The sequence below is a fragment of the Neopsephotus bourkii genome, unplaced genomic scaffold (assembly GCF_033783945.1).
Source record: "Neopsephotus bourkii isolate Nb327-2 ecotype Australia unplaced genomic scaffold, CSIRO-AGI_Nbou_v1 NB_1634, whole genome shotgun sequence".
Taxonomy (NCBI): domain Eukaryota; kingdom Metazoa; phylum Chordata; class Aves; order Psittaciformes; family Psittacidae; genus Neopsephotus; species Neopsephotus bourkii.
In genome coordinates this window covers 10,041,037-10,055,630 of record NW_026902109.1, presented here as the reverse complement: position 1 = coordinate 10,055,630, position 14,594 = coordinate 10,041,037, and the positions used below count along the sequence as shown (strand labels likewise).

General features: G+C 43.3%; 1 protein-coding gene across 1 annotated transcript; it reads right to left on the bottom strand.

The window, feature by feature from the left end:
- Positions 1-2,197: 2,197 nt before the first annotated feature.
- NCOA4 (nuclear receptor coactivator 4) lies at positions 2,198-12,340 on the bottom strand. The gene is given in 13 exon segments (XM_061373770.1): positions 2,198-3,954; positions 4,523-4,612; positions 5,096-6,097; positions 6,326-6,469; positions 7,096-7,167; positions 7,762-7,870; positions 8,364-8,452; positions 8,571-8,711; positions 9,162-9,315; positions 11,801-11,829; positions 11,831-11,892; positions 11,895-11,992; positions 11,994-12,340. Coding segments are annotated over 13 exon segments (2,328 nt in total). The 5' UTR covers positions 12,326-12,340; the 3' UTR covers positions 2,198-3,948.
- Between the last annotated feature and the right edge of the window lie 2,254 nt (positions 12,341-14,594).

Below are 14,594 nucleotides of genomic sequence, written 5' to 3'. Positions count from 1 at the left end.
TAGAAGCTTCGGTTCATGACCTGTTTGTATATGGAGTCATCTATAGCTTGAAATACAAAATACAGCCAGCACAGAGGCAGCACTGAGGGAGGTGAGTTGTCATTATGGAGTACAGAGAACAGCTTTATGATGTTCTGTGCTGAGACTTGCTGTGTTCACAAATAGTGAACAGTCTCTATAAAGTTGCTACTTAAATCTGTGACCAAAAGTGTGTTCAAGTTCAGTTGGAATAAAAGGAAGCAAAATCAGACTGCAAGCAGGATTTGGCAAGCAAGTTTTAGTTCTGCCATGCAGTATTACATGGATTTGAGCAAACAGCCTCGGCCATCTTGAAGAGCCATGCTTTGTCCTCTTGCAGTGCCAGTCATGGCATCTAATTTTGCTGATGAAGCCACCACAGATTTTCCGTGCTGCGGCAGCAAGTGAGGGAGCCTGAGACAAGAGCTGTAATGAAAGCTTTCTGAACCTTGTAAAGCTGCTTGCATGTAGTCTTTGGAACAGAGAAAAGCAAACCACTTCCACCATTCCCTGTCAGCAGGTGACCTCTTTTATAGCTGGGGAATATGTTGAAAAGTCACTAGTCATGTGATAGGAATCTCCAGCTTCCTCCATGAACCAGAAGCTGCTTCTCAAAACAAGAGACAAATATATGTTGGGGCAGAAAAATGATCCAGTGTTCATAACTTGGGTTAACTCTGACCTAATCTGGGCCTGAAAAGGAGAGGGAAAACCCTTTTTTATGCTTTTAACACAAGGTTACCCTGTGCTTACTAACTTCTAGATAGGAAATCAGTATGTTTCAAGTGGAGTGTCATGTACTCTGTGGGCCTACACTGGTGAATGCCAAGCACTGCAAGGACACCAAAGGGTACCACAGCCCTTTGGTACTTTAATAACATCATTACTACTTATCTTTTGTTCCCCTCGAGTGTCTCTTCCCCGTTTCAGCCACCCTCTCTCTCTGTCCTGTGAGAACAGCCGCTGACTTGCAACAGCAGAGTTGGGTCTGAGTCGACTGGTCTGGTGCCCCCTGCTCCATGTGGGCACTTGGGAGGGAAGGAGACCTCTGCTGCCACTCATACCCTCCTGCTCCTTTGTGTGTCTAAGCAGAAATGGCAGTTTGCTTTCTTGACCTGGGGAGCCTCTACCAGCAACCCCATCAAGTGCTGGCCTTTCCCCCTTGTCCTCTGCTGTCTGCAGGCTGGGCCCCTTGCCATGATGCCTGTGGCATATCTCAGGTGCAGGGGCGTAACAGGTCCTCATCAGGCACACTCTTTAACTTGTAGTCACCAGCACAGACACTACACAGCCACAAAGCACTTCAGTTATTTTGCTCAGAAGCAAGGCAGAAGGATTCATTTGTTGCAGAAACACAGCTGAGGGAGAAGCAGGAAGTAACTGCTCCAGCTCCACCGGGAGAGAGAGAAACGGAATTAAGCACTGCTCAGTACAAGGCACCGATCTGATAATCTCAGATTGTTCAAAGGAAGGTCTCCATGTTTGAGAAGAGCGTTCTCTGTCCTCCTTGTCTTTGGGAAACCTAAAGTATTTTCCCCCTGTCTTTGAAAGCTAAACATTCAGGATACATGTCCAGGAGTTCTGCACGTGGCTGTTTCTAACAAAGAACCTCCAATGCACTTAGAAAAACTGCATACACACACCCACATGTGAAATTCAAGGTACGGTGGTTGAACGGCTGCCAGGCTCAGCTGCCTCATGAGAATGTTCTTTTCACAGTACAGTGCAGCCCAGTTGAAGGAAAGTGAAAATCCTCAAGGAAGAAAACATGCAGCGAGTTCGATGTCCAAAAACTAGGAAAGCAGAAGCACCAGAGAGGAGCTAACTTCCAACTGCACAGCCAGACCAGAGATGTTTCACAGCAATAGAGAGGAAGACTGAAGGCTGCTTAGACCCATGCAGCCTCTTGAAGTATTCCAGAGCTGTAAGAAACACACGTGTCATGTTGTCTAAATCTGTGTTTCGTGCTGCAGTGCAGTAACTGACAGGGGTTACCCTGGTGTGCACCTGGTGCCGGGGCTCCGTGCAACTGCACGTCCTGGAGAAGGGATGAGCGAAAGCAAGCAAGTGCAATCCAGGGCTGGAGACAGAGCCGCAGCCACATCTTAACAGAGACTACCTGGGCAGTGCGCCACAGCGTGCTGTGTGAACCACCGTGCAAAGGAGATGTACCACAGCCTTTGGTTGTAATAAGTTTTTAATGGAAAAGACTAATCAATGTTTTACATAAATATCAATTAGTGATAACAAGTCAGTCGAGTAAGTAAAGGAATACATACCCCCAAGTTTTAAAGGCTCGTAATGAGCTGACAAAGTAGCACACAATGACGACTACAAGGAATTATAAGGTGGGCTGCACGTCAATCACATTTATTAAATTCAACTGCTAATCAAATTAGGCTGTTACTGGAGTTAGTCACAGTGCAGTCTTCCCATGCAGCAGCAAGGACATGTTCAAAGGGCAACCAGAACTTCAGAAACATGTTACTGCTTTCAGCAGAAAGCCCCAACTACAGAAGCCTGAGCACTGCAGGTGGTCTGCTGATGTCCTTTCAGGGCCTCTTTCAGATGTGCAGTGTCCCTCTCTCAGACTAAACTGATTTTTAAACAATGCACAGGTTCTATCAGGCAGGAACATATTCACACTTCCATGTGACACCAACATTGGATCTTGCTAATCATTTCTACAAGGCTATAAAGAACAACAATCACTTCTATTCCCAGCCAGGGTGCTGGGCTGGGAGAAGGTGAGGCTGTTTGTATAGTCATCAAGAGCTAGTACAAGTTGCACCAGGAACTATATAACTTCACAGTTTTTCATGCAAGCTGACAGTTGTGATCCATATTTCCACCTCCACACTCTTTCCTACAGGCTCAAAATGCTAAATAGCTGAAGAGGTATTGCTTGTATTATGTCCACAGCTACAGGAATCGGAATTACCCAACCCCACTTTCATATGCATAACATGGAATTCCACAGATTAAATATCTTTAAAATGCACCAGTGGGAGCCACGCAGTTTTACTCAGTTAGTGTTTCAATTAAATAGCATCATATCAATCTGATGAGAAGGCACCTAATTCCCCAAATATTACCTTTAAATATTATGTGGCTAAGACGCCTGCTTTCCAGTGGTTTAGTCAATAAAAGTTCACTATGAATTATCTAGAACCAGCAGAAACATACATATTTCATCTTAAAGCTTTTTCGGGGAAATTCAAATAGTTATAAAGTGCTGGGGACACAGGAGGATCTGATCTACTGATGCACGAAGGTTAACACCCTACTCTGTTCTCTGCAGGGCTCAAAGATCTGCAAGAAAAGTTTTCATTCACAATTAAGTGACCTATTCTCCTGCCACGTGTCACATCCCGTAAGTTCTTGCCTTTTTCAAAGTCTAGACTACACACACTCAGCCGGGAGATGCACTTCTACAAGATGCAAATGGAAACTTTAAAGTTCGCAATTGCTCAATAAAAGAAATTACTTCCAAATACAGCCTAAGTCAGCCTTTCAGTAAGCTGAAACCCAGCTCACCGCAAACTTGTAGCAGCTGAAAGGAACAGCAACACTCCCAAAGTCCCTGCCAAGGGTGAACGTTTCACAGCACCAGGGAGATCTGCTTTGTATTTGCACTGGCTTCAAGTGACAACCCATTAAAAAGATTCACACAGTCCCATAACAGATACAAATTTACTAACACCTCTATAGTATTGGATTGTTTGTGCTCAGTGGATGTACATTTCAGAACTAATCATGACAGAAACATTTTCTGCACTGGAACTCGGTTATATGAGTAATCTTTGTTATAATTTGAGAAGAAAAAGCAGATGGCCAAACACAAAACACAAGAGCTCAGCTGGCTGCAGTCACTCAGCGGGATGTGCGATCGATCAGCAGGAAGGGGACGATTTCGATGCTTCCAGTTCTTCACATCTAAACAAATGTAAAATGGGGTTATTCTCTGTGGTAAACCGAAAGCAACACTTCTGGAAAAAAAAAGTGAAGCACCCCTGGGGAAAAAACCCATACTAAAATACTTCCTAGAACCGAGTATCTTGCCTTCTAGGGCTTGCAATGCACCTGCTAAGAAGGACTTCTTCACAAACTTGAAAAACAGTGATAAAGAGTTATCTCGGCAGAAAGGAAAACATGACATCAACTGTAAATACACTACCAAGATAAGAGAGAAGCTGCCTGGGAATTTAGACACTAATTGCACATTCTAGTTACAGCAGTTACCAAGATTTTACCAAGTGTCAATCAGCTGAAGATCTACTCAAGAACACAAGTAATTCCTTTCCTGGCTTGTGATCAAAAGAGGAGGAATGATGAAAAACTAGAATGGTCCAAGCTGTTAAAAAGGTGTGTGGGAGGGAATCACAGTGCTGTTAGACATTACATTTTGAGAACTGTGAAGATGCCAGTTAGCTGCCAGTGCCTGTATTCCTATCCCCGAGTTACGTTTAGGCTCAGCTGTTCTCATACATTCTGTGTATCCTACCTGTAAAGGAGTCTGATACAGCCATTTCTCTTTATCTCCACTGAGTTTCATACAGGCAAAAAGGTCACAAACTGTAGGAAGGCCAAAGTCCTGAAAGAGAAGTCACCTTAATTACGGATCTCCAAACATAAATACGTTCATGTTCAAAAGCACGTACATGATGCCCTTAGTGACGTGGTTTAGTGGTGGACTTGGCGGTCCTGGGGTAAAGGTTGGACTTGATGATCTTAAAGGTCTTTTCCAACCTAGCCAACTCTCTGATTCTACAATTCTGATATATCTTCACGTTCTGTCAAGTGTTCAAACAGAAAATAAAACTGACTTCTGAGACTTTGAGATACTTGCTTCATTCAGTAAAACACATTATCTTGTTTTGTGTTAAACACTGGCCTCATCTACGTAACTAAGTAATAATCACAAAAGCATTACAAGACATAAGACACCTAAAAACTGTCAGTCAGTATTAGCCAGAAGAGCTACGAATTTAGAAGAGGAGGCAGGCATTAGATCTGGAAAAACAATAAACCCGGCACATTGGTTTAGGATATGACAGTAACAAAAACTTATGCTCACTTGTGCTTTCTTGCGTAGAAGCCATTTATCTTCTGCTGGAGGCGGGTTAGCATTTTCTGGGTTGTTTGAAGTCAGCACCCAACTATTTACGTTCAAGGGGAGGTGGAAGAGGTCTAGGAAAGGACTCCTGAAACTATTATCTGCTTTTTCCCTACTCGCCTTCTCTTCTGCCCCTTCTGCTTTGTGCTCAGCCTTAGCTAGCCAGCTTGTTAGAGGCCTTTCAAGCAATACTTTCAAGGGTTCTGCGATCTCTGCTGAATAATCTGCTTTCTCTGCACTAACAGGTTCCCCTGTGAGCTGCTGTGTGGGGTTAAGCCAGCTACTGGTAGCAGACTTGGCCTTCTCATGCTCAGGGTCTGGTACATCTTTCTGGCTGACTGGAATGCCGTTTTTATCCTTCCCTTCTTTCTTCAGAAGCCATTTACACAAAGCCACTCTTCCACAGTTTTCATCACACATGCATTCTGAAAAACTGGCACACAGCTCATTAGCTTTGCACACATCTTCCACTTTAAACGGGCCCTGGGGATGCTGAAGAAGCCAAGCATTCACAGCAGACGTAGTGGGTGATTTCTTTCCATCAAGATGCTCATTCAGGCATTTCAAATTTCCCAGGTTCTCAATTTCCACACTTTTGATCTGGCTGCCACAACAACTGGTACATGTTTCAGCTTTGAGGAGCCAATCATTCAGATTAAATTCTTCCCTAAAAGGTTTGAATTCATACTTCCATTTCTCATCTGAAGCAGTGCTTCCATTTTCTGTGTCAGCTGTAAGCAGCCAGTCAGAAAGGTCCATCTCTTCTTGTCCAAGGGATTCTAATTCCTCCACCTTTTCAACAGTGGAAAAGGATGAGCTGAAAGTAGAGGTGGAGTCCTTGTGGCCAGGGGAGTCTGTCTTCCCAGCAACACCCCGCTGTTGATTCTGCAGGAGCCAGTTTTCCAAATCTTTCAGATTTCCCCAGGCTTGCTCAAAATAACAAACTTTGGAAGAATTTAAATCCTAGTAAAGACACATTAGAACACATGTATTAACACTGAAAGGCAATGTTCAGTGACTGTTTGCACAGTACAGATTGGAGCATTCTGGTAGCAAGTGCAAAAGTCTTTGTTCACCATGAGGCAGAGTAAAGAGAACTACAGAGGGTTTAATTCCCACCACATTCTGCCTGCAGTCAGAAACTGTGTTTTCCCCTTTATTAAAAACTAGGTTAGTGCATAAAAGGCTTACCTGGCTGGGCTCTGACACATGGTTTTGTGTAACCCATTCTGCAAGATTGGTGCTGGGAACATAAGGAGCCTGGCAAGCACTCAGAGGTCTGCTCCCGAGTAACCAGTCAGCAAGCGAGGCACTCACTGTCCCATACAGTGTCTTCTGCGGAGAAAGAAAGTTCTTGGTTATGAGAAGCTCTTAACTGCTGAGGAAATCTATGGTGAACATCAGAACAGGCATTCAACATGCATCAGTATTTCTGAACCAGAATCAAAATCAGCCCCTTCTAAGTAAGTAAAAAGCTTGTATGACTTTAAACCACTGCACTGATAGATTGTTTTGTGATCCCAGATTCTTCAGAGAGCAACTGACAAGACAGCAAAGTGACAACTTCTACAATGCACACTTCTGATACCTGTAACCCTCCTTCTGACCACAATTCCCAATTTACTACCCTCCTTCACTGAGGCTGAGCCCAACATAAGACAGCCCATGAATTTCTGTATTAAAAGGAATCAGTTCAAATCCTGGCTTGACAACATTGAGGAACATTCAATTAAAAGATTCTGACTAACAGTATCACTCCAAATTCCCTTTCACACTATGTTCTTGCATGTCTGCTCCTGGAGCAGTAACATCGGATCACTGCTGCTGACCACAGTGACTTACTGGCTACTCAAGCACGTTAACAAACAAACAGAAGTCATTACTCAAGCAATCTAACCTCTTGTGCTCGAGCTCTCCTTTTTCCCTTCAATACAATTAACCATTCACAGACACAGTCTTACCTGCTCACAGTTCATTAGGGCACAGTTCTGCCCTGGGAACCAAGGAGAAGTATTCTCTTTCTCTGAGGTTTGCTGTAAGGAAAGAAAAGTTCATTTGAACCTCAGTTTTCTCCAGTTTCTAGAATGTATTCTACACAGAAGCAGAAGTAAAGCACAGTTACAACTCACTGGTTCTTTGTGGCTAACAATTTTCTCAGTATTTAAAAAAGAGAATGGAGGAAGATCTGCTATAAAAACACCACCTTCAGTCCACTTCCTTTAAGAAAATTATCCCAAATAATACAGGAAATACGCTGCTTATATAAAAAGCCAACAATATTTATAGCACAGAAAGCCATCTACGATGTGTAACCATTAATAGCTAAAGAAAACCATGACATTAATTTTGAGTTGCTGAAATAGAGTAAGAATACAAATATTATTCCCTCAGCCTCTGCCAAAATATATTAAGAGAACATGTACATAACTAGACTGAAGCTCAGTCAAAATCAGAACTGCACGTAATAGTTCATAAACCACTGGGTATGCATTTATACAGCTGAAACCATGTGACTCATACACAAGATCCATTCAAGCTATAACTAAAAGTAGAAATACCACTTGCAATATGTTACAATACTGCCTTGGATTTTTTTTCCAAGTATTCCAGCCTGGGAAAGTGCTTACCATTGTTTTAATTGAACCAAATGAGGTAATAGCCTGGCGAAGGTAAGATGGGTCAGCCTCAAAATTCAGGATGGAAGACTCCTCTGGTTTAAGAGTAAGACTCTCCAGTCTGAAAGAGTAAGATGACAGTGACATAAAGAAAAGTTAAAAACCAAAAATTACAATCTTCTTGATTTGGAATGTCATGCTTTGGGAATCAGCCTGTTATTTCTTAAAATAGCTTCCAACTGACTTGGCACTAATTAAGTAACAAAAAGACTTTTAATACTTAAATAGAGATGCCTATCCACAAACCAAGAACAGAATAAATAGCCAGCAGAACACAAGTTTCTTCTTCTTACTTCCATCAACAACTAATATGTGAAATTATCTGCACAAATGAAAACCTCTCGTGCTCATCGTAGTCCTGTTTCCATAACTTAAGATAAAAATTATGAAAGGAATCGTATCTCAGACTGCTCTGAAGATCTTACTTCTGGGAACCATAAAAAATGTAGCAGGTTAAATCTATTATTACTTCCATTAGAATAAAAGAATCAGATTAAATTAAGAAATCAAAATAAATACCAATTGTGTTAACTTGCATCATAAAATGTACTTACCTCTCCAGGCAAATTGAAATTTGGTTTGCTAGTTCGTTACTACAGGAGCGCTCCAGCTGATGAATAAGGCAGTTGAATTGTCCCAGATACTGCATGGAAGACAAAACACACATTATTGTCTTGGCTTCTAAGATTAAAATTGAGAACATATTCACAAGGACAAAGTTTGCTTAAATTCCAGTGCAACAATTTACAACCAAATCATACCCAGTACAGCTGCTGCGCCTGCTGCTGCAACGCCTCCTCTTTGAGCTGCTGGATGAGATCTACCTGCTCAAAGAGCCAAACCTCACGGCTGCGCAGGCATTCCAGGTGGCGGCTGATGTGGCTGTGAATCTTTGCTTTCACCTGTGAGGAAACATGCACCATCTCTAGAGCATCTGTCAAACGTTATGAACGCGCATATGCTGCACTGATGATAAAACAGTATTTCTCACAAGTAAGTGGTAATTTTGGAGCAATTTGTTTCTAAAAAACAAACCAGTCGCCCACAGCATCACATGACTAAAGTCTGTAAAAGTTCCAAGGCCACCTTCAAAGAAGTATCAAAGAACGTTATTTGCCGTATCTCTCTATTCTGATGTTTCAACCAACAGCTTTAGGAAATTCTGTGTGCCAAAGCTAGTAATACAGAAATACCTTTATCAAAAGCATGACCAAATTACACAGCAAGATGGTTGCAAGTATCTAGGAAAGTTTTGGGCCATAACTTCAATAAAAGTACTCTGGAATAATAAGAATTGTTATTAGAGTTATATTAGTTATTAAAAGATTTTTTTACAAAGAATTTAAAATTACCTCTCGCCAGTTCTCTTTAATCTGCTGCTCAGCTTTGACAATTCCAGATATAGCTGTTTCCAGGTCCTTCTTTGCCTGAAGGCACTTTGCCAGAGGCTCACTGCTGCAAGAATTTCTGCTTCTGTCTTGTGGTGGACTCATTCTTAAAGTGTTCCTAAAACACAGTGGAAAGAAAAATTGTAATAGTTTCTATTTCTCTTTAAGAGAAGAGGAAGAGCATCGTATTAAGGAACCATCTGTTCCACTTCACTATAAAGGTGGAAAAAAAAAAACAACTAAGATTTGACACAGCTGCAAGTTTTCTGAACATAGATAAAGATTTCTCCAGGAGCAACAATGGTCTCTCAAACTCCTCAACCCACAGAATTTGCACAGTTGCAGAAAAACCAACAGATATTTGACAACAGCTTCAACTGCAAACGCTTAGGCAACCCTCCCCTGCCATGCACCTTCCCCTGTCTTTTATGTCTAGCCAGCAAACTGCAGCAGTTGAGGCCTGACTCAGGCAAGGCCCAGCAGCAATGCCAGAGCTAGAGAACAGCCCAACCAGGGGCAGGAAATGTTTCAGTCACCTTTTTTTCAGGTACAGCCAATGAACTGGCTCCCATAAATAAGAAAATTCTAATACCGTTTGACCAACTGGAAAAGCGAGTGTTGATACAAGGATCATGCTTTAGAAACCTGCAAAGGCTAAAACTTGTGGCAGCTGCCCATTATTTTGTGGTGATCACAGCCATGGTAACTTACTCAGCTTCAGCATACCCTCAAGTAAAACAGGTACAAAATTTCTACAGAAGTTACCCTGGTAAAGATTCTGCAAGAAAGGGGAAAAAAGCTAAATATGGACTTCAAGTAAAAAAATGGGAAGCACGGATATGTGCATTTTTCTGAATGGTGGGTATGTTGTTACCAAAGAGTTCCAATTCTCCTGTTTGTTTTATGTGACTCCTAAGCACTAACTAAAGACTCACAGTACACGCTCTATTCAAAACGAGTCTTCAGCAATGACAGCTATGGAAATTCCCAGCAAAATTAATTAAAGAGAATCTAAATATTTCATAGATTTTACCACCCCTCTGGAGGGAACTAAGTATTTTGAATATGACAAGACAACCACAGAGCTCGTGTTATTGAGCAGCTATTTTGTCTGCAATTTCCAAGCCCCATGACCTGCAACTCAAAAATCCTTCTACAGCCAAGACCCACCAGATATAATAGTTGCATATTTCAGAGAGGAGAGGGCTAGGAGTAGTTTGCAAGTGGAAGCTGACAGAAAACCAAGGCAGCTTGTGAGGAGAAGCTGCACCTCCCTTGGTTCCCTCCAGACCACATGCTCCCCTTCTCCCATGTGCCCCCTGCCATGAGACACAGAGCAGACACAGGAGCCCCTCCAAACCCCTGCACACAAGTCACTCCCATCCTCATCATAACAGCTCATCTAGGAACTGCAGAGCACGACTACAAGAGAGGACCTTGAATTTATTTTTTAAGCTTATGTTAATTCTACACCACGTTAGATGGGGCGCAGAAGTCCAAAATATATCATTCTCCATTGCTGTGAATGCCAGTTTTGTCCTGGTATTTGCATCCTCTCATTCATGCACAGGTTCCATTCTGTGAGGTTTCATGAACTTCACCTTACAAATGATGTTCAATAAAGGGTAAGCTTTCTCTTCACAACACCCCTTAGATTTTATCGTGCTCGTCAACTCTCTCATGTACAGCCTACAAGAAAAAGATAAGTAGAAGCCCCAGTTCTGAGATGTAAACTCAAAGTATTAATACAAAAGAAGAGATATACACAAAGATAGTAGATATATGCTGTTACAAAAGGAAACAAAAAGTTCATATTTTTTTATCATTTCATTGATCATACTCTGACCTAACAACCAAGCCAAAGTCTGAAAGGCTAAATGCAATTGTCATGTTTGCTTGCAGAGTAGATAAGGTTTTGTGAAAATTATGTTAAGCTGTGTATCTACCAATGCCAAGCCCCGAGTATCCTCCATTATCATTTATGTGTTTGCTGAATTTATGCCACTAGGGAATTGGGCTCAGTGCCTGAAGAAATGCTACTTTTTCACACTTTGCATTAGCAACTTCATACAATTGAAGGAACTTACATATGCTGCTCTAACGATCTCTGAGTACTTGTGCTTGTTGCTTTTCTGGTTTTTCATTTGCTTGCAAGACTCTCTCTCCAAAACATATATAGATAGAACAAATGATGCTTTCCTCCAGCCAGCCAGCTCCTGTAAGACGGCTGTTCTAATGCTTGGCAAAAGTTAGTCAGTAAAACCATCATTACTGTTGAGGATAAGATTCAATTCTTCCTTTTCAATTACTCCAAGCTTCTAACAGAAGCAAGTGGGGGTAACCCCCTTTTCCTTGCTTTCCAATTACCATGAGAGACATTTTCAGGTCCCACGCTCTGAAAACACCCGAATCGGCACATTTGGCCTCAACCCTAACAAAATACAACTACTTCTGCAACAGGGTACATGGTTGTAATAAGTCACCAGTGTCGGCAATTTCTGTGTCATGGAACTGTTTCCAACCACACGGAGATACCCCACGTGGGCACACCGCGTCGCGGGATGCACCGCCCTCGACCCCCCTCCAGCTGAACTTGCACTTACATTCCGAGCGAAGGAAGCAGCTCACTCCCCAGTGTCCCGCTTACAACGCGGTCTCCATTCTCTACCCTGCAGAAGCGCGGGCTCCAAAGGGTCTTACAGAGATCCCGTGCAACTGCCGCCAGTCCCGCCGCAAATCCCGCTCCAAGTGTCGCGACCCGAGCAGGGTCCGGACCTCTCGGGGGAGCAGCCCGGCCCCCGCCCCGCCCGCGCGTTATCGTGGCGCCCAGCCCGCGGCCCGCCCCGCGACACCGCGCCCGCACGTCAGCGAGGCTGCCCGGCCCCTTCCCCCGAAGTCTTTTCAGCGGGTTGGGACCGGGGCCAGGCACATCCATTGGAGCCGAGCCCTGCCCTGTCCTGGGACGCGCCGAGCTCCGCCCCGCATCCCGCTGGCAGCTTCAACCGCAAAACCAGAACGTTCTGCAACAAAACCGCTACTGCTTGCAACTCCAGAAGTGTGGCAATGCGCCTTCTTTGTGTAACGAATGCAACAAAGCACACCCGAGCGCTAAGGCTGCTTAGCCACATACTGCTTCTGCAGCAACAAGGGCGAAAAGGGCCGAGAGCCTACACAGCTGACAAATTAAACCCTCCAGGCGTGCCTGGCCACACACAAACCGCGGCACCGAGAGGCCCCCCAGCCCAGCACCGCACCTCTGAAGCTCCAGAAATCATGTGACAAATCGCTTGGATGCTGTTAATTCCTGGAACAACCAAAATGACACTTAACATGCACAGTTCTTATTTATCACTTCTATTCCTGCTTCCACAACTTTCACACGCAGCTGAGGAAGGTACACGTATACATCTGCATGTAATCAGTACAAATGTCACAGCTATGAAACCAAAGGAACTTCCCGAATGAGGCAGGAAGATAATATTAGTGTTCCACAGAATAAATGCAGAAAGATTTGTCTGCTTCTGCTAACACCCAAAGCCTCACTCGAAAGCTGTCACCTCAGCCAGAACTCCTGGTCACAGCATTACTTCTCCTAGGGCTCTGTACAACCTCCACCCAAGCTGTAACTTCCTCTATTTGTCCTCTTTTGCTTCTATTTGTAGATCAGAAACTACTGGACAAAAGTAGTATTTCAGATTCCAATTAAGTCCCATGGCTGGGGAGCAGAGACAACCTTTCCTTGCCTGCGCAACTGCTCACAGGCCAGCACAAAACTGGTTTTACCAGCTTTTCACTTTCAGTACAACCATCCCTGCCACTGCTTGGCAAGATCATTGTTTTCCATTTCAAACGGGTGTTGAATAACCTCAAAAAGATGGCAGATTCCAGGCTTTATTGGGAAAAAGCTTCTGAAGGGAACAAAACCAAACGTTGAACAGACTCTATTTATAAATGTAGAATGATTTCTTTCAGCTGGCAGCACAAGGCTGTTCCAAAGGTCTGACCTGACGTGGTTTTAGACCAGTTGGCTTGTTTGACCTGAAATCCTTCTTCATTTCCATTTTACCCAGCCAAAAAACAGTAGTTCCTCTTAAGTAACTGTCCCAAACCGGGTGCGTGGGAGCTGCGGTCAGGGAGTGAAGTACTCTAAGCACATGAAAATTCCATTTACATCCAAACATAACAAGCATGCTGTACAGTACAGGGTCCACATCGCAAGCCAGGATCTGTGTGGAGCTGCTGCTGGGGAGTTCATTTTTCTCCAAAACACGCAGGCACCACCATATTTTTTAAGTCACAAGCCATGTGCACACACAAAAAAAAAAAAAAAAATCACAGAAGGGTTTGGGTTGGAAAGGACCTTAAAGATCATCTGGTTCCAAGCCCCTGCCATGGGCAGTGACACCTTCCACTACACCAGGCTGCTCCAACCCTGTCCAACCTGGCCCTGGACACTGCCAGGGATGGGGCATTCACATCTTCTCTGAACAACCTGTCTTACCACCCTCACAGGGAAGAACTTCCCTATAGCTAATCTAATCTTCCATATGTCAGTTTATGACCTCTAAAAGTTCTGAATAAGAGAAAGTGAAATGAACACCATAAAAGACTGTAATTTTAACAGTTTCTAGTAATAATTTTTCTAAACTTCAGGTAGTTTCTATCTGCCTGCACTGTATTGGGTCTGTGCTGTAGACCTGAACACACACAACTACATTTCCAGCCTATTTTATCCCTGGAAGAGCAAGCTCTTTGTGCACATGCACAGAGCACAGGTACTGAGATGTCTTCACAAGAGCTGGGTTCTGAGGAGTTGCAAGTCACCAGTAAAGCTGAGACAAGAAGCCTGGTCATCATTTTATTCCATCAATTGCAAAAACGTATTCCTTAAGTACAGCACAGCAGGCATGTAAGTAAAATCACAGAACATCTGAAGGCCTGAAATCACTATGCCATGATTAGGTGTAACACCAAAGTAGGTATCCCAGAGGGGAAAAGACACATAGTTATCTTAACACAGATTTCACATTACAACACAACTAGCTTTCAGGCTTTTGTGTTTAAAACCCTTTGAAAAACAACTGTGAAATCCCTCACTCTGCTTGAAGCATATGGCCCCGGAGACAGCATAGCCATGCTCATGATACATCCATCAATACATTATGCACTTGCAGAGTTATGAACAGTATTTTTTACATGACTGCCAGCTTTCTTCCCCTTCCATGACTTCATACCTTACCTAAAACACCACTGTAACAATCTTTCTCCTCTGTCAGCTTTTACATGTGATCCCAGCCACAAATACAGAGTTTGAAGCTAAAATCATGTCTAACAAAATCCCCGAAAGCCCTGGCTCAAGCCACTTACCAATTACCTAGCAACATGCTCTTGTCAAAC